The 17977-nt window shown below is 43.3% G+C and overlaps 2 protein-coding genes across 2 annotated transcripts; both read left to right on the forward strand.

Annotated features, from left to right (window-relative positions):
* The first annotated feature begins 592 nt into the window (after nucleotides 1–592).
* On the forward strand, nucleotides 593–5118 carry LOC137901195 (serine/arginine-rich splicing factor 6-like). Its single transcript, XM_068745206.1, has 6 exons — nucleotides 593–732; nucleotides 1118–1299; nucleotides 3018–3136; nucleotides 3232–3434; nucleotides 3535–3606; nucleotides 3743–5118. The coding sequence occupies exons 1-6, from the start codon at nucleotides 626–628 to the stop codon at nucleotides 4170–4172; spliced, it is 1113 nt and encodes a 370-aa protein (XP_068601307.1). The 5' UTR covers nucleotides 593–625; the 3' UTR covers nucleotides 4173–5118.
* A 2804-nt stretch (nucleotides 5119–7922) lies between these two features.
* On the forward strand, nucleotides 7923–17044 carry l3mbtl1 (L3MBTL histone methyl-lysine binding protein 1). The gene is made up of 21 exons (XM_068746101.1): nucleotides 7923–8091; nucleotides 9497–9681; nucleotides 10046–10175; nucleotides 10409–10571; nucleotides 10774–10912; nucleotides 11056–11104; nucleotides 11538–11626; nucleotides 12103–12207; nucleotides 12333–12468; nucleotides 12650–12741; nucleotides 12978–13129; nucleotides 13832–13908; nucleotides 14123–14208; nucleotides 15092–15202; nucleotides 15385–15526; nucleotides 15615–15717; nucleotides 15841–16029; nucleotides 16093–16142; nucleotides 16232–16389; nucleotides 16461–16523; nucleotides 16910–17044. Exons 1-21 carry the CDS (start codon nucleotides 7923–7925, stop codon nucleotides 17042–17044), a joined length of 2523 nt encoding a protein of 840 aa, XP_068602202.1.
* The last annotated feature ends 933 nt before the right edge of the window (nucleotides 17045–17977 follow it).

A 17977-nucleotide genomic window follows, 5' to 3' on the forward strand; every position in this document is an offset into this window, starting at 1 on the left:
AACAAATGTTTCTTATACCTAATGCACTCATGTATATCTTTTAAAAGATATGACACATCTTATGCCCCTGCCAGATGGAGAATCCAAAACCAAAATTGTCTGTATGTGAGTTTTGATTGTAGATCTATAAACAACAACAACGAATATTACAGAAAATGTAATTTCTTTTTCCTGTAATTTCATCTTATATATATTGTATTATATATGTTCAAATGTTTTGAGATGCTCCGACCACATCTCTTCAAAAACTGCAGGATACAATTCAAGGTAATTAATGGTAATAATACATGTTTGGTATGACCCCTAAAAGTGTGTGTCTCATAATAGGATATTGATTGATTGATAGGTGAAGATCAACTTAAATTCACTTTTTTTTATAGTGGGTGAATCTGAGTTATTGGAGGCAAATTTAATTGTAATTTATTATTTAAAACATTTATGATTTTATCCAAGAACAAATTGTTTCGTGTAATTTCCTAAAATTGTATCAGGCATTACAAAATGAAGGACACTACCGGAAGTGCCGCCGACTCTAGGTTTGCGGTGATTGGCTGGTTTATCGCAGCTTCCGGTACGGCGGCCGAACCCGGTGAAGAACAGTCGAACGACGCGGAGCTCTGAAGCCATGCCTCGTGTTTATATCGGACGATTGAGCTATCATGTCCGCGAAAAGGAAATTCAGAGATTCTTCAGCGGATATGGAAAGCTAATGGAAATCGATTTGAAAAATGGGTGAGTTTTTTTTGTGTAAATGTAAACGCGCGTTCTTGGTTGGAATGTAGCAAGTCGTTAGCTAAGCTAAAGGCTAAAAGCGGTGGAACGTGTAACGTATTAAAATAAATTATTATTTCCCCTCTCAAATCAAAGTAGCCTTTTAAGGGTTTTGCGATTAAGGTTCATTCTTATTCTACTGCAATCTCGGTTTGCGTTCAGCCTCCAACTTCGGTCAATCTCGTGTAGCAAATGGCGCATGGCCGCCATTGTGTTTTCTCCAGCGTCGAGCTAGCAGGCCAAGCTAACGGCATTAGCGCCTGCAGGAGCGCCGCAGTTTGAGGCGGCCCGGTTTTGCTATTTGGTGATTCTTCAGGTAACATTTCTGCCCTTTTCCTCTCCCCAGTTATGGATTCGTGGAATTCGAGGATAATCGCGATGCGGACGACGCCGTGTATGAGCTGAACGGGAAGGATTTGTGCGGGGAGCGTGTGATCGTCGAGCATGCCCGGGGGCCGCGACGAGACCGAGATGGCAACGGGGGGGGCTTCGGCGGTGGCGGCGGCGGTGGCGGCGGCGGCGGGCGCAGTAAGTTCGGTCTGTTGCGGGACGCTCTCTCCCCCCCTGCCCTTGGGCTGAGGTGTCGATGTGGACTGCAGGGAACCTCCATTTTAGTTTAATTTAGTCCAATGAATACACCCGTAGCTATAATTTCATGTCCAGGCACACTTGCAAACTTTCTAATCACAAATTTCTAATCCCATGTTATGTTACGTTGCTTCAGACTCCATATTAAACCTCCCCAGTTGTTTAATATATCCAGTTTTGTAACTTGGTAGCCATAGTAACATGGAGAGTTCCTGTGAAATCCCTATTTAGGATCATTTAAAATACACACATATATATATGCACACTTTATCATTTCTATGTATACTTGCGTGTGTGTACGATATAATCTTGCTCAGTTTCACTCACCAGGTTATTGGCCTGCAGGTTGTTGGTTCTAAATTGTAATCACGGGCCGCCCTTGATTGTGGCTTATTTTCACAACAACCTCACAGCCTTTAAATGGCAGGCTCTATTTTGTAATGTTAAGCTAGGATACATGGAAACAGGGTTTTTATCCCATGGATTGTAATATTATGTTTATCTTGGTCAGCCATGTTGCTGGCATCAGTACGAATTTTCACATTTGTTCTCGCCATAGAAGAAATACGATAACAAGAGATCACCGTAGACCTATATTCTACGCTAATCATTAGGGCTGGACTAACATTCATTCATGTGAAATGTCTTTCTACATTGGTCTATATTCTATATTCGACATTAACAAAAGTCCTTGATGTTTTAATTTTGAAAGAGTCCAGTCCGGCTGAGGCTGAGAGTCCATTGAGGCTAAAGATGACTGGCTAAGATGACTGCCTGTCCCGTTTGGCCTTGGCTTTCACCTTACAATGTGTGTGTGACCTTTGCCCCCCCCTTGATCCTTGGCTGACCTAACCGGAAGCCATGATGACAGCATCCTTTTGCCAATAGACGAGGGGTGATGGTGAGGATTGCCATTGGTTTTTATGTTGACAGCAAACATAACTGGAGCAGCTGTAGAAAAGAACTGCGAGAAAACTGGAAAACGATATTTCAAACTATCACTCGGTCACGCAGCAAATACCGGTCGATTGGTGTATTTCTGTACACAGTTCTGTCTCAAACTGAAAGAAAAGTGTCCGTGACCATGACCTGTGTGGATACTTCCTTTCTGTTTGTGTTACAGCAGTGGTGTCGAACTCGACCACACACGGAGCAGAAATTCACGACGCAGGCTGTTGTGGGCCAGTTCTCACATTTGTTGAACTCTCAAAGTACCTGCCATATTTTGACATGAATAGTTTAATTTGAAAAGATTACAAATTATTCCTCCAAAATAATTTGGTGATTCGGCTGAGCCGCGAGCTTTGCACGCGTCCTACTTAATTCAAAAGTTCTTGAATGAATATCGGTTTATTTGTCTATGCAACTAAAACTCCCGGCGATAAGACTAGTATCGTATTTCTGGGAACGGATGCAGAGGACGACGTCAAACTGCTGAACAACGGAGCCTTCGCAGTGGCTCATAGATCATTTATCTGAAGCTCTGTTGTTTGAAAATGGCCTCAAATGGGACTTTGTTCTAAGTACAAATTTACACCCCCTCGGACTTTCGTCTGGCAAATCATGGCCTTCTGGTCTTGTCACGGCGCACGCCAGTAGTTCCTAGTTCCGGCCATTTCAGTTCTTTCTAACTTTTCCATTCGGTGTTCTTTTTGAAGGCAGCGGTTACAGCAATAGGAGCCGCACTGGTAGGGATAAGTATGGACCTCCGGTCCGCACGGAATACCGCCTCGTCGTTGAAAACCTTTCCAGCCGCTGCAGTTGGCAGGACCTAAAGGTACACGTTAACGCCCAGCTTTTTAATCTTTTTTTCTTTGATGTTACGGTTTCTGCATATTTTACAAGTGTCTCTTGCCATTTTCTGTCCTCCAGGACTTCATGCGCCAGGCAGGCGAGGTGACGTACGCCGACGCCCACAAGGAACGCACAAACGAGGGCGTGGTCGAGTTTCGGTGCCAGTCGGACATGCAGAGGGCTCTGGATAAGCTGGACGGCACGGACGTCAACGGCCGGAAGATTCGCCTGGTGGAGGACCGACCGCGCAGGCGCCGGTCTTACTCTGCCAGTCGCTCCAGGTGGTTATACTCGTCTGACCTGTATCGATAAAGAGATTAAAGGTGGATCTATCCGGTCACTGACGTGGATCCGTCTTTGATTTTACGCTGTCATCCCCAGGTCTCGCAGTCGCCGCCGTTCCCGTAGCAGGAGTCGCAGGAGCTCCAGGAGTCGCTCCAGGTCCCGCTCCAGGTGCTTAACTAATTCTAAAATGTATAATGGAGATCAGAGTTGTAGTTAATTTAACAAATTCTTTTCACGTCGGTCGTGCTGTGTAATTGTGCGAGTCAGAAGGTAAAGCATGTGCCTTTTCTTATGTTCCCTGCAGGTCTCGTTCCCGTAGTGACAAGGGACGTAACCACTCCCGCTCTCGATCTGGAATGAAGTCGGGAGAAAGCAAATCCCGTTCTCGCAATCGCAGGTCCCGCTCTCGATCGCAGAAATCCAAGTCTCGTTCACGCTCCCGCAAATCCAACTCCCGTTCGGCTGACCGGAAGTCTCGCTCCAAGAGCCGTTCAAAGGTGAAGTCGGAGCGGGATTCTCGCAGCAGATCCAAGGAGATGTGTGATGGCAAGAAGTCTCGCAGTCGTTCGGTGTCACCGATGAAGAATGGGAACGAAGAACGTGCTGCAAAATCCCGCTCCCCGTCCCCAAAGGAAGAGGATCGCAGATCCAAGTCCGAGGAGAAACGATCAGTCAGCCGCTCGAAGTCTCGCTCAAGATCTCGCTCGCCGTCTAGATCGCCATGTCGGGATTAGTGAAGCTCAAACCCCGTGCTGTACATAATGACCTGTTGTCATACTGGTTTGTATTCCTAACTTGTCTACTTTTCTCCTACAAGTAAGCGTTAGTCTTAAAAATAAGTTTTAGATGCAGTTTTATTTGCTGGTGCAAACCTTGAAACGGGCTCCTCCGCAAATCACCAATTTTCCACCCTAATTCTTTCCCAAATTTGAAGTGCTTGTTAATCTGCATCTGCAATCCAAGGTGGCTTAACGCTCTTCCACCGGAAGTTTCAGTGAATACAATTGTATTTCTATTAAAATCAGTCTGCAGATTTGCTTTGATTCTAACACGTCATTTTGCTGCAGACGTTGTGCTATTGGCTGGCTTGGCATTGTAGTTTTCTAGATTGCCGGTACTCGATGACTAGTTTTGTACTCAAACTGTTTGGTTGTTGGAGGAAAGTAGCCCCGACTTGGAGCGTTAGACTGATCTCTCATATGCAAAGAGTTGATTTTTGCCTTGCAGAATTCCAAAGTGTACAACAGGGATTAAAGAACTTGTCTTTGCACAAAAGAGAAGATTCATATTGTACTTCATGCATTGTAATGATCCCATTGTAACCTGTCTATCAATATCTGATTTATTAGTCGTCGGGTCTTTTCTAATGAATCTTAGGAGTGCATTTTGCATTTGAATTTGGATAAAGCTTCGAGGCATCAAGTCCTCAAATTTCTCCCCCGTTATCAAATTAGTGTAATCTCGGGGTTAAGGGTTTTGTCGAGCATTCAGTCGTGAAAGTTTCATCTTTTCCCCTCCAAATGAATGAGATCTCACAGAAAATGTCTCTCCATTGTGTGTTGCATTAAAGGTATCAATAAAAAAAGTTTGCCCTACGGTGTATCTGCAGGTCTCTGAAAGCATTGCCGCAGTAAAGGACATGACCTACATCTCTGTAATTATATAATAAAGGCTCGTTGAAGGGAAACGGACGCGTCGATGGTTTGTGGGGATGAACCTGCGAAGTGATGGAGTCTCTGCTGATCGATGGTCCATTACGTTATTTTCACATCGATCATGACAAGTTAAGAGTTACGTTCACTGGTGGCCTGGCTACGTTATAACACGAGCGGTGACTGCAACGGGAACTCGCGCATGCGCAGTCGGAGCCCCGGATCCGCAGGAGATCAGGGGTAGGTAAGCCAAATATCAGTTCCGAATTGATCTGCAACCACCGATGTTTTTTGTCTATTAGAATGTCCCGGTGATTCGACTGCGGGAGGAACGAGCGTCTGTAAATGCTGTTCGCGGTTGGAGCGTCGTCCTCCTGCAGGCAGAAAGCGCGTCGGCAGTGCGGCGTGCGTGAACCACAAAGCTGTCCTAATATATATTTAATGCCGTGCGTTTAATTAACCTAATGGAGTTAGTTTTGAGTAATCGAATCAGTGGCGCTGCGGTTGCTGTAATATCCGTGATTGTCTTTGATCGTTCATTTTCGGTGTCGCCGGTGACGGAGCTCATTTTTCACTAAATGAGATTTTCTCAGGATTTCAGATTCCGCTTTTACACATTTTTCTTTTTTTTTTTGGCCTCATGAATTTCACATCCTCCGCCATTTTTATTTTTTTTACTGAAATATATATTGTTTGTACATTTCTGTGTTTTGGGAGCTTGTGAGTAAATATGTATAGTCTTTATTATGGCAGGTAATGGATGGCTGCTTAAAAGTCGGAAGGGGAGGAAGGGATCTCCTCTGTAAAATGGCTCTCATTAAACTTATTCATTTGAAGTCGGGTTTATCTCCATAGTTTGGTAATGTTGGTGTCATAAAAACAGTTTATTAGTTTGTCATTTTACTTTAGATTCGTTTGTATCAAAGCTTTTTTTTTGTCTTTGGAAAATCAGAGGAGCAAGTTTAAAAAATACAATAAAATCAATCATGTTAATATAGTGACCATATGCAGAATATTAATAATCCAGACACAGAAATAGTGTGTAATCAGGTTTTTGATTACACTGAATTGTCTGATATTTTCTTCCCTGCGTGGATGCTGTCAGGCTCAATATATGAATATTCTCACAATTAAAATCTCCATTTAGTGCCTGCAGTGTGTCACTACAGGAGGGGGCTTCCCTGAACAGTTTTCTGAAGGTCCTCTTTCCTAGCCATTGTTTTTAGAACGTTTTAAATACTTCAAGATTGCTGCAGTAATACAAGAACTGCAGTTAAGACATGGAGAGTACTCCAATGTTCTGATTCTCCCAATGTTAATAGTGTTGATTTTACATCTGTTGTCTGTTATTAATTTTTCAAATTCTGGGACTTCAAGAAAATCTCTCCTTCTCATGTCTTTTTAAGTAATAAGATTAATCTGACCATGCTGTAATATGCTGCATTCAGATATGACCTTTCATTTAAATAGTAAACTGTGTTTCTTCACTAACTGAGTTCAGTGTCTGTGATTATGGAAAGCAGATATTCTGTGCCGTCGGATAAACGTTAATAAATGTCCCACATTTTTAGGAATGTAGTGCTGTTGGTTTTGCATGTATTTCTGTTGGGCAGCACGGTGACACAGTGGATAGCAGGTCACAGGTTCAAATCCAGCGTTGGGCCTGTCTGTGATGGGTTTTCACGTTCTCCCCGTGTCTGCCTTGGTTCTCTCCGGGTTCTCCGGCTTCCTCTCACCATGCAGCAAAAACATGCAAATTAGGTCCAGGTCGTTATTGAAAATGAGAATTAGTTCTCAATTAACTTTATATTATTATACGTGGGTTTTTTTCTTCTAAATATAGCACTACATTTTAAGTAAACTATTGCAGTCTCAGAATTACTCTGTAGAGACTTTTTAGCTGCTATGAGATGCTCGACAGCTTCTGACAGCATTAATGAAGAATCTTAAGCCATTCCTCCTGGACGAAGGTAATATACGTGGAGATTATTTTTAATAGAATTCAAGTCAGGGAACCGCAGCAGCTACTCTAGAATGATCCAAGACTTCTTCTGAAACCAATCCTCAGTGGACCTTGAGGTCGGCTTGCAGTCATTGTCCTTTTGGAATGTCCAATAACACCCAAACTTCAGTTTCCACACAAAAGACGAGACCTTTTCTTCTAGCATTTCCTGGATGGACAGAGCCAGAGGAAGAAAATAGCACACAGATAGTATCTTTGCCATCAAACATAATACATAGTTGTGGTTGTGCAATGTTTGAGAGATGTGCCTCATAAAACCAGTGTGTTTTTACACTGAGCTGTTAAGTTTGAAATTGTCTTTAAAGGTCACATATACCCTTTTTCCACAAGTTAACGCGGTTCCCAAACACTTATGTGAAATATCTGGGACAGACTTTGGTCAAAATACCCCCCCCCCCCCCCCCGTTGTGACGTGACAACGGGGGACAGTGCCACCAGACATGTTTCAATACTTGATTACAGAACTACGCAAACTATGCAGGATTGACTGGGTGGTTTAATGTAGCAGTTTTTGGGTTGGCAATGACCCGAAACCACCAAATATTAGCGTAGAAATATGGGAAATGTGATTTTCTTTTTCATAATATGTCCCCTTTAAGCTTAATTTTCGTTTGCTGAATGTTTATCCAAATGTTGAATCTGTTGAATCTACATTTACTGTTTATATAGACCAACATTTGGATAAGGAAAAGTCACAGTTTCTCGACAACAACCGCTATTGACATTTGTTTCTGTCCTTTTAACCAGAGAGTTTCATGCTGTTCCTCGTACTCTTTCCTTTCTAGCACTCTGGAGAAAGAGGGACACTCATGAGTGCCAAAATGAACATGGAGGCTCCAGCCAAAGAACCGGATTGCACCCCTTTGAGCCCATCTTCCTCGTCCCCCAGGGAGAATGTCCTCATCTGTGGGAGTGGTGGCCTGGCCAAGAAGGCTCGGCCTCTGCCCCACACCACCACAGCTTTCCTCCTACCAGGTCAGCGTTGGTGTCATGGTGGCAGCGTGCCCCCATATGTCTGGCTCAACAACATTTTAATGTGAGGCTGTCAGCATATGCTTACCCCACCATTTTAATAATTTTACATAACCTGATAATGACGCTAAACCAGTAAAATCATTCACACGGATTCAGTACATTTCCGTGTTACCAAAGCTGCACAAATTAATCATCATTTTTCATTAAAATCACTTTTTAGGCAAAATAATTTCAGCCATACAATCTGAAGTTTATGCGTCAGGATTGTTTTCTTCCCTGCAACACATGATAACATGATTTTGAACAGGTGATCAGTTAAAACATCCCAATTGTAAATGTCTTCTTGAGCTCTCGGAAGTTGTGATTGTGGTAAATGATTAATAAATATATATACAGTATATATAATTGTTAGAATTATGAGTAATAGATAGAAATAGTCCTTAGTTGCAGCCCTGCTTGCCACAGCTCAATAGTATGACGAGCTCAATGTGATAGCATTGAGCTGACCCCATTGTTTCCTGTTGCTTAATGCACTCTGCTTTCATGCTCTAAAATAGATTTCCATTAATCCTGCTGGTTTGGTACATTTTGTCTGTGAAATGTTGTGCCTAGTGTTGAACTAGCTCTGTATTTTATGATTTATTTTTGTTTGTCTCTGTATCTACATAAAGATTTACAATGTAAAAATGAAACATTTAAGACCTTTAAAATTTAGCTGCAGGTCTTTTTTTTTTTTTTTACTTTGAATCATGTATGGACTGATATGAAGATTATTTGCTCGATTAAGATTGGAAAAAAACACATTAAAATAGAATCTCCAACTCTTCAGTGAGAATATTGGTTTGTTTGTCTTTCGATTTACAGATTACTCAAAAACTCCTTGAAAGAATTTCATGAAACTTGACAGAATAATTGAGCATGTATAAAAGAAGCATCCATTAAATTCTGGATTGGATAAAGATAGAGCGGTGGCTCCATTACAATGTTTCTTCTTTTTTTGATAGCTATGATAGGCATTCACAGTATTTTTCTTTTTTGTTGTAATATTCTGTAGAATTTCCATGAAACTAAGCACATTTTTAGCAAGTGCTGCTGTTAAAGTGCTAGAATCGTGATTCGAACACCTCTCTATCGGACGTCAGTGTCTTTCACAGCACAAATGAACACGTGGAATAGCTGTTTATTCTGCCTCCGACTACAACAGAATAAAACAGTGACAATGGAACAACAAATACCGCTATGTGGAGGTAACACTGGTTTATATGTCAACATCCTACCATTTTGAACCGTACGGAATAGTTGAGGTTTATTTTGACATTGTTTGTGATGTCATTTTATAATGAAATGACTCATTGACGTCATCACAAATGAGAGATCGTGACCTCGGATGCACTTCTCTCTTCCGCTGCTGCCACAGGTCATCAGAAGATCGAGGTGACGCCGGCAGGGACTATCGGCGACGCACTTAAAGGAGGCAGGGCCAATGAGACGGCCACACCCACTCTGACAGCACAGGTGGGCGGGGCTTGTAGCATCCTTCATGTCCTGGAGTGGAAGGAGGGGATGGCCATCCTGCCCAGCAGCAACCTCAAGGTGAGCTGATGTGTGTTTTAAACATACAGAATTGTTTCTCCCCCCCTTCAGTCGTTGCGGCACAGAAAGATCTCTGACCTTTTATTTTTGACTGTTTTGTCTTTATGGAACTGAGTTGGTAGAGTTTCATTGATCTTAGCAATAAGTTGTGCCTGATCACAAGCTTTACTACAGTGAAGAAAGCTTTAAATAAGTTACATATCACTTTACTATCCGGGAACAAACTTTAATGAATCCACTGAAAAACAAAATGATAGAAAATGTCAGATAACTTGTTAATACGAGAAATAATATATGAACAGATGTGGTTAAAAGATCCTTTCCTCAGATGATCCATTGATGCGTGTGGTTGTGTGTATTTTAGTTCTGTGTGAGTGACATGGGAACTCTGAGTACACTGATCACCCCAGGGACCCCCGGCAGCACCGCTGAGCCAGCAGCCGGGACTTCTGAGAGAGCTGTGGGCACAGCGCGGGCTGCAGCACACAAGCCAGGTAGAGTCGTGTTTACAGACCGTAGTAACACACGTTGTGGTAAGAGAATCATGTTGGAAGAAGGAAAATAATGTATTTTATTTTTTATGAAAATAACGTATTTTATTTTTTATGAAAATAATAATAGATCAGAAATACACGCTGAGATTCTCTGTCAGAGTTGACATTTAAACATTTCCCATCGTTCTGCTCTGCTTTTATTACCCCCCCCCACCCCCCATTCCTCACGCCAGCTGCGTCGACTCCAGTCGTCTCTGTGAGAGCCACGGCTCTGCAGCCAGAGAGGTTTGTGTCGGTCAAACATGAAGTCCAGGTTGGACCGGGACAGCAGAACCATGATCCTCGAGCTCAGAGGACCTACACAGAGGAGCTACGTAGAGAGCCCATCACTGACAAGTACGGTGGTAACAGCACATGCTCCCTCTCTGCTACAGTCACACACACATAGGTGATTCATAACAACTAGCCCCCCCCCCCATAAAAAAAGTTTAGAGAAACAAGGTTACTTAAAAGTATCACTAAAATCCTGCAGTAAAGAACACATGTCAGAGGTGCAGAAAATAAAACGGGCCACTGTGTCTGCTTGCTTAATCTTCAGGAGGAGTGCTGGGGTGGAGAAGGTACCAGCAGGTGGAAGGGTCTCATCCCTTAGCCCAGAACACCTGAAGCCCATGAGGAAGAGGAAGAGGAAGGAATACCTGAGTCCCTCTGAGGAAGACTCGGACATCGAAGGCACGGTGGGGCGGCATGGCTTAATCCAGAGATGTGCATGAAACTGGCTGAAACTTAACTAGTCCTTTCAAATGAAAATAAAATGTGTGTTTGCTTAACAGAAATCTTTACTGTCTTTAACTTTTTGTTGTTTTGTTGAATGTCTCAGGATGAGAGAATGGATGACTTGAAGGGGGAGAGCAGATACATCAGAGGAGGTCAGGCCAATTATTTGGGTGCATTTACTTTTCTTCTTGTTTGTGTTTTAATTGTGTGAACGATAAAGTTTTTTTTTTTTACCTTATATGTGGAGAGGCCAAACATAATGGGGTCCGGTTATAATAACATCCTGTATCACAGGGTAGAGTATTTTTATATTATGCTATTATATGATACATTGATATCTTTCTTCTACTGTTTTCCTCTATATTCAGGATCATTATATGAAGGGCAAATATAATGTTGTAGATTGATCTTAAAAATTACAGGGTCTATCTTCAAACATGAGATGTTGAAGGACTCTGTCTCCATGAGTGGCTTTCATTTATTTTCTGTCCTCCGCTCCCTGCTCTTCCAGTTTCAGCTTGTGCTTATATAATAATCATTACTTCAATGAACCAACTAAATGCCTCATTTATATACTGGGTTAAGCTGGAGACAACAAGACAGAGCAGTGGACATGGGCTCAGTATCTCGAGGAATGCAAAGCTGCCTCTGCACCCAATAAGCTTTTCCGAGAGGTATGTGCGAGTTGAATTTTCAGGCTGTAGTTTCAGAATTCTAATTACATCACATACACAGACTGCAGCTCTGCCAGTAGCACAGGGAATAACCTGCCCCCTTATTGTTGCATTGTCAATAGGGGAAATGAGAAATGTACATTTACCAAGGAGAAAATTAAGAATGCATGCAGCCACAGGCAGATATTTCCATTTCTATTCACTGACAGCATGTGGCGGTTGAATTCAAAGTTATTATGATTTTTTTGCCCAAACATTCTAAACCTATTTGCATCCTTAGCTTTGTCTTGAAAGGCTTGTAAGCAAACAGCATTACATGTGTTATGAGAGTGATAATTAAAAAAAACCCACGGTTATCTCTAATAGCCATTTTGCTCTGCTGCGCTGATCCAATTTCCCACGAGGGCCGTTCATTTGTGCTTCACTTTATTTTAGTCTCTGTGGTCTGCGCTGAATGATCTGATGTTTTATATCAGTCGCAGAGAGTGCCTTCAGTGAAGAACGGCTTTAAACAGGGGATGAAGCTTGAAGGCATCGACCCACAACACCCCTCCATGTACTTTGTGCTCACTGTGGCCGAGGTGAGCCGGACGTCCGTTAGCACGGCCGATGGGTCGCAATAACTAGGCTCATTATTTAGGGTGAGAAATCGCTGCTGGAGTTCAGCCTTCTCCCTCCTGCTTTTATTCATCATACCGTCATCCAGGTCTGCGGTTACCGACTGCGGCTCCACTTTGACGGCTACTCCGATTGCCATGATTTCTGGGTCAATGCCAACTCACCCGACATCCACCCTCCAGGCTGGTGTGAAAGCACAGGACACAGGTTGCACACTCCCAAAGGTCAGCGGCGGCATCATGGAAGATGAAAGGGCAAATAGAATCCAAAGAAATTTAAATAGTATTAAAAAAACAAACAAAGAATACACATTTAAGGTTGTGCATTCTGTTTCTTGCTGAGGATAATATGACAATGTCGCTGAAACTGTCGTGTCGGTAACTATGGGTGTTTCTGCCATTGCAGGCTGTAAAGAGGAAGAGTTCACCTGGACCAACTACCTGAGAATGACTAAAGCACAAGTGGCTTCTAAAGAGCTCTTCGCCAGTCCTGGGAGGGTAACTAATAAAGAATAATCAATTAAAAAACAGTTTGATATTTCAAACAGGAAGTGCCACGGTTACATTTTGTATAAAGTAAATTATAGATGACATGTGCATGACAAAACAGGCGTGATATTTGTGTCAATATGATAATATTTAGCAGCTTGTACGGATTGAGCTTCCCTCTGCTCTGTCTCTCCTTCCTGATGCGAGAATGTCGTCTCATTTCTAATATTCCTGCTTCTTCTTAGGTCGATGTGAAGTGTTGCTTTGAGATAGGAATGAAGCTGGAGGCTGTGGACCGTATGAACCCCTCCCTCATTTGTGTAGCAACCATTACCGATATGGTGGACAACCGTTTCCTGGTTCATTTTGATAACTGGGATGACACATATGACTACTGGTGAGCCTTCAGACACACTGGCGACGTAAATCAACGCTAGCTGGGTTTACTGGCCGGTACAAACCCTGGCATCCAACTTGACAGAGGATGCTTGAGAAGAGCAGAGTTTTAGGTTGTGACTTTAACATAATAATAATGATGCATTGGTTTTATATAACGCTTCTCGAGACACTCAAAGACGATTTACATTGTTTTCATTTCATTTTCTAACCGCTTATTCCGCTATCGGGTCGCGGGCCAAGCTGGAGCCAATCCCAGCAGTCAATGGGCGAGAGGCAGGGGACACCCTGGACAAGCCGCCAGTCCATCGCAGGGCAACACAGAGACATACAACCAGCCACACACACACTCACACCTACAGGCAATTTAGTGTCACCAATCAGCCTAGGCTGCATGTCTTTGGAGGTGGGAGGAAGCCGAGAACCCGGAGAGAACCCACGCAGACACGGGGAGAACATGCAAACTCCTCACAGAATGGCCACAAGCCGGAGACGAACCTGCGACCATCTCGCTGTGAGGCAACAGTGCTTACCACTGCGCCACCGAGCCACCCCCGATTTACATTGTGCATTATTTATTCACTCCATACATGACATTACAACGATGCATCACTTGCTTATTATCTCATGTTGTTTCTCCTCTACGGTTAACTTTGTGTTTTATTGTTGCTTTTGTTTCCCATTTAAAAAAAAATCTATGCAGGTGTGATTCCAGCAGTCCATACATTCATCCTATTGGTTGGTGCCAAGAGAGAAACCTCCCACTAACACCGCCCCAAGGTGACCAACATGTTCCCCGTTAATCATTCATTTATGTACTTTCTCATGTTCATAGTCTTGGGTCATTAAGTTTGTCTACCCCATTATATCGCTTTCCCCTTTGCTTCTCACATATATATATATACACACACACACGTGTAGGAATTAGGTAGGCAAGCAAAAATGTGCAAAGTGTCATGCACAGCTGATCTAACTTTCTGTTTCCCTGCATCAGATTACCCAGACCAGGGCCGGTTCTCCTGGTCGCGGTACCTGGAGGAGACTGGTTCCAAGGCGGTGCCTGCTGATGCTTTTAAAGTGGTAAGAATGGAAATAGATATTCTATTTTGGATTCAAGTCACAGTTTGCTCAGAAAATATTGCACAGGGGCCTGTTTTGTAACTGAGGTGTGGTATTTGTCTTCTGTGGTGTGTGCTGGCAGAACACGACCGCGCTGGTGTCTCTAAAAGCCAGAGTTAAGACGCAGAACATGTGAAAAAAGAAATCGTTTGTTTGCAGTCCCAGTTATAAGATGTTCTCGAGCTTGTTTAGCATAAAGTCTACCTCTGATTGTTAATAATGAACAAGACCTTTACAATCATTCTGAAATACTGCAATGATTCTTATGGGTTACTGAAACTAAGTCGTGGCTGAAGAGTCCCAGACATGTCTGTGTAGCTTTATAGAACTTTATAAACAACTTAAAAGCAATGAACAGATTTTAATGAAACTGCTTTTTAGGAGCCTTAACATGACTGCTTTCTTTCATCTGGCTTCTTTCTGCATTTGAAATTAGGTTATTTTTCTAATAATTCCTGTCAGTTCTCAACATACAGATAATTAGTATCTTACGTACGTATGTAGGCACACCAATGGGCTCACATATTGATTATCAGGAAGATTATCACAGCGGGTGGATCTGTTAATGTACTGGTCGAGCTATAGTTCTGTTTATAATGTTAATACACGTTCTGGATCATCACCAAAATGTAATCATCAGATTCCCAACATTTCATCAAGATCCGCCCTTAACCTTCTGAGTTATGTTGCTAAAACAGAGACAAACGCTGGCGAAAACAAAAGCTCCTCGGCCAAGGTAACCAATAAATGATAGAACTAAAGTTTGCTGCAGGTAAAGCAGATAATTATTAGTTTATACCTTCAGCTGAACGTTGCGTGTTTTCCTATCATCGTCTGTCTCCAGCGTGAAGCTCACAGCTTCCAGCCTCAGATGAAGCTGGAGGCTGTGGACAAGAGAAGTCCTGGTCTGATCAGAGTGGCGACAGTGGAGGAGGTGGATACTCATCGCATCAAGGTAAGTCTGTGTGTGTGGGTTATTATGATGCATGATGTTTGTAATGTTGTATAAACTCCAGCGGGTCCATCATTACTTTTAACAGCCGCCAGCGGCATTAAGAGCTGCTGATGCTATAATCTATCAAATTAATTCAGAAGTTACCACACACTGTTTTTGCTCCATCTCCTTTCCTCCTCCAGATCCATTATGACGGATGGAGTCATGTCTATGACGAGTGGATGGATTCAGATCACCCCGACATCCACCCAGCAGGCTGGTGTGAGGCCACCGGTCATCCGCTCAAAGTTCCACCGCAGGATACTAAAACCCAGCAGCCGCACGGTAGCGGCCAACACTCCGTTTGCCCTGCTGTCTACAGCTGCTCTTGATTAGTAGCATTAAGAGGAAGCCTCTATTTGTCTTTACACAGGAGTGAGAGAGCCTCCTGCTACAGGACAGTCCACCTACCCCTCCTCTGTTCCCTGCAAACCCATCAGCCAGCCCAGAGCCAGCAAGTACAGCTTCCACAACCGGTCGGTACTGAAGTCAATATTAAAATCAATACCGACAGGGTTTTATACCCAAAAAATATTTGAAAATAATTTGTTTTGATGTTGCATCTTGTAAAGATGGGGGTTCTGTCTCCGAAAAAACAGGAAGTGTCCAACTCCTGGCTGTGACGGTTCAGGCCACGTGACTGGTCGATTCACTGCGCATCACTGCATATCCGGCTGCCCATTGGCTGAGCGTAATCAGGGCAGGCTCAAGGCCGAACTGTCAGACTCAGAGTGCAAAAGAAACATCTTCTTTGGCCAAAGGACTAAGAAGACCCATTATCGTGGCAGGTGTGTGTGTGTGTGCGTGTGTATGTTTGTGTGTCTCACATTAAACTTTTCCTCTGTCACTAGGATTGGTCGTCCTCCAAAATATAGGAAAAGCCAGCAGAGAGACTATCAGAGTAAGTGTCAAAATGTCTGCTGGAAGTTTCAACATTTCATGGTCACCCCGGCAAGCAATGTTTGACTTCAAACACACCTTTGTCCTCAGACATGTCCTCAGAGGGCGTCTATCCATCCCTGTTCATGTCAGCTCTGAGCAGTCAGTCAGACAGGACCCTGTCTCTCTGCTGGGAGCAGCACTGCAAGCTGCTGCCTGGCGTTCAGGGCATTCACGCCACACAAGTGGCGGCATGGAGCGTCGAAGAGGTGAGCAATCCTCGGGCGACTTGTATCCGCTGGTTCTGTGCGTGTGAATCCCTGATGTGTTTGTGGTGTAGGTCTTCAGGTTTGTCCAGAATCTAATCGGCTGTGAAGAACAGGCTCGTATCTTCAAAGAAGAGGTGAGACCTCTGTGAATAAATACCTTATTTGTTGTCTTTGCTGTCATGTTAAACGGCAGCGATGACAACAACAAAAACAATCCCTTGTGAATGTCGAGAAACTTTACTTTTCCATGTTTCCATCCAGACTTTGTTTGTAAGGTGAGCCTGTTGGGTGGTCGACTTGTTCTGAGTGTCGCTGACAAACCTGACACTCTAGCTTCGCCAAACATTAGACGCAGATCAAACACATTATGTAGTTGCGACATTTGGTCTTTAAAATTTCATGCAAAATGTAATTTAGAGTAACTTCCATGGAATCGTTTTGCTTCAGGTGACTGGCGGTTGGTCATCTCCTCCATAAGCCCCCGCATCCAGTCACATGAACACTATTTGCACTTCCCCAGATGATTGACGGGGAAGCCTTCCTGCTGCTGACCCAGACCGACATTGTGAAGATCATGAGCATCAAGCTCGGACCCGCCCTGAAGATCTCCAACGCCATCGTCATGTTCAAGAGCACAGATGAGGGACTGAAGTGATGCCACACCTCTCACCCAGGGCCGTTGGGCTGCCGATCATTATGTGCCAAATTCATTCTGTTGCAGGGACCCGGAACCCTTTTTTCATGTGTTTGGTGTCCTGTACCCATCAGAGAGAGAGAGGGGGGGGGGGGAAATCAGGGGTTAGGGAGAAATTCAGGAAGTGATGGCAGAATGAGAAATTAAGAAATACAGCTAAGAGAGCATGGATGTGGAGGATGGATGGAGGTATGCTGGTGAGGGTTCAGTACATGACACAACATGGCGGTTACAGACCTGCCGCTACATGGTTTGTTTGGTTAAAGCTGTGATAACATTCCTATTTGTGGAATAAAGGCGGCGAGGATGGGGTGGGATCACACTTCTACAATCAAGCCTTAATGCAGATCGGCTAAAGTCATACCTAAATACAAAGTACTGTACTGTTAAGATCAAAACTATGATAATACATGGTATTGTAATTCAAATCTCCTGACATGGCAGAGGGATTAATATGACGGAGGTAGAAGAGGTGGTGGTGGGGAGCTGTGGGCAGACAGGAAGCGCTGGCTGAAGATAGGAGGGAGGAGACAGGTGCAGTAATCGAGGCTGCTTAGTGAGGATCCTACAGTGGAGTCCTGTACACAGTAATATTACAAATATATCATGACGAATACAAAGGGAAGCCTTTCAACAAGCTGAAGATTATTCTGATGTTTTCTCCATGCTATTTACTCCCCGCACTGATGCTCACACACGGAAGCTGTGATTTTAACTGTCAATTCAGAGAGAAGAGAATCGATGCAGTGTTTTTGTTGTCTTTTTTTATCTTTATGCAAATGATCTTAAAAGCATTATTTTTGCAGCACTTCATAGTTGTAAAGGACAGATTGCATTGATGTTTTAGCACAACTGTAAAATGGATTTTACATAATGATGTTCCCACATTTGGTC

Source organism: Brachionichthys hirsutus, chromosome 2 (genome assembly GCF_040956055.1).
Source record: "Brachionichthys hirsutus isolate HB-005 chromosome 2, CSIRO-AGI_Bhir_v1, whole genome shotgun sequence".
In the NCBI taxonomy this organism is placed as follows: domain Eukaryota; kingdom Metazoa; phylum Chordata; class Actinopteri; order Lophiiformes; family Brachionichthyidae; genus Brachionichthys; species Brachionichthys hirsutus.

What these genes read in the sequence shown, in the direction of transcription:
- l3mbtl1 (XM_068746101.1), top strand. Translation starts at nt 7,923, where the DNA reads ATGAGTGCCAAAATGAACATGGAGGCTCCAGCCAAAGAACCGGATTGC. An exon ending in AGAGAGCCCATCACTGACAA is followed by an intron (nt 10,572 to 10,773) that starts GTACGGTGGTAA and finishes CTTAATCTTCAG; the next exon opens with GAGGAGTGCTGGGGTGGAGA. An exon ending in CTCGTATCTTCAAAGAAGAG is followed by an intron (nt 16,524 to 16,909) that starts GTGAGACCTCTG and finishes GCACTTCCCCAG; the next exon opens with ATGATTGACGGGGAAGCCTT.
- LOC137901195 (XM_068745206.1), top strand. Translation starts at nt 626, where the DNA reads ATGCCTCGTGTTTATATCGGACGATTGAGCTATCATGTCCGCGAAAAG. An exon ending in TGGCGGCGGCGGCGGGCGCA is followed by an intron (nt 1,300 to 3,017) that starts GTAAGTTCGGTC and finishes TTCTTTTTGAAG; the next exon opens with GCAGCGGTTACAGCAATAGG. An exon ending in TACTCTGCCAGTCGCTCCAG is followed by an intron (nt 3,435 to 3,534) that starts GTGGTTATACTC and finishes TGTCATCCCCAG; the next exon opens with GTCTCGCAGTCGCCGCCGTT.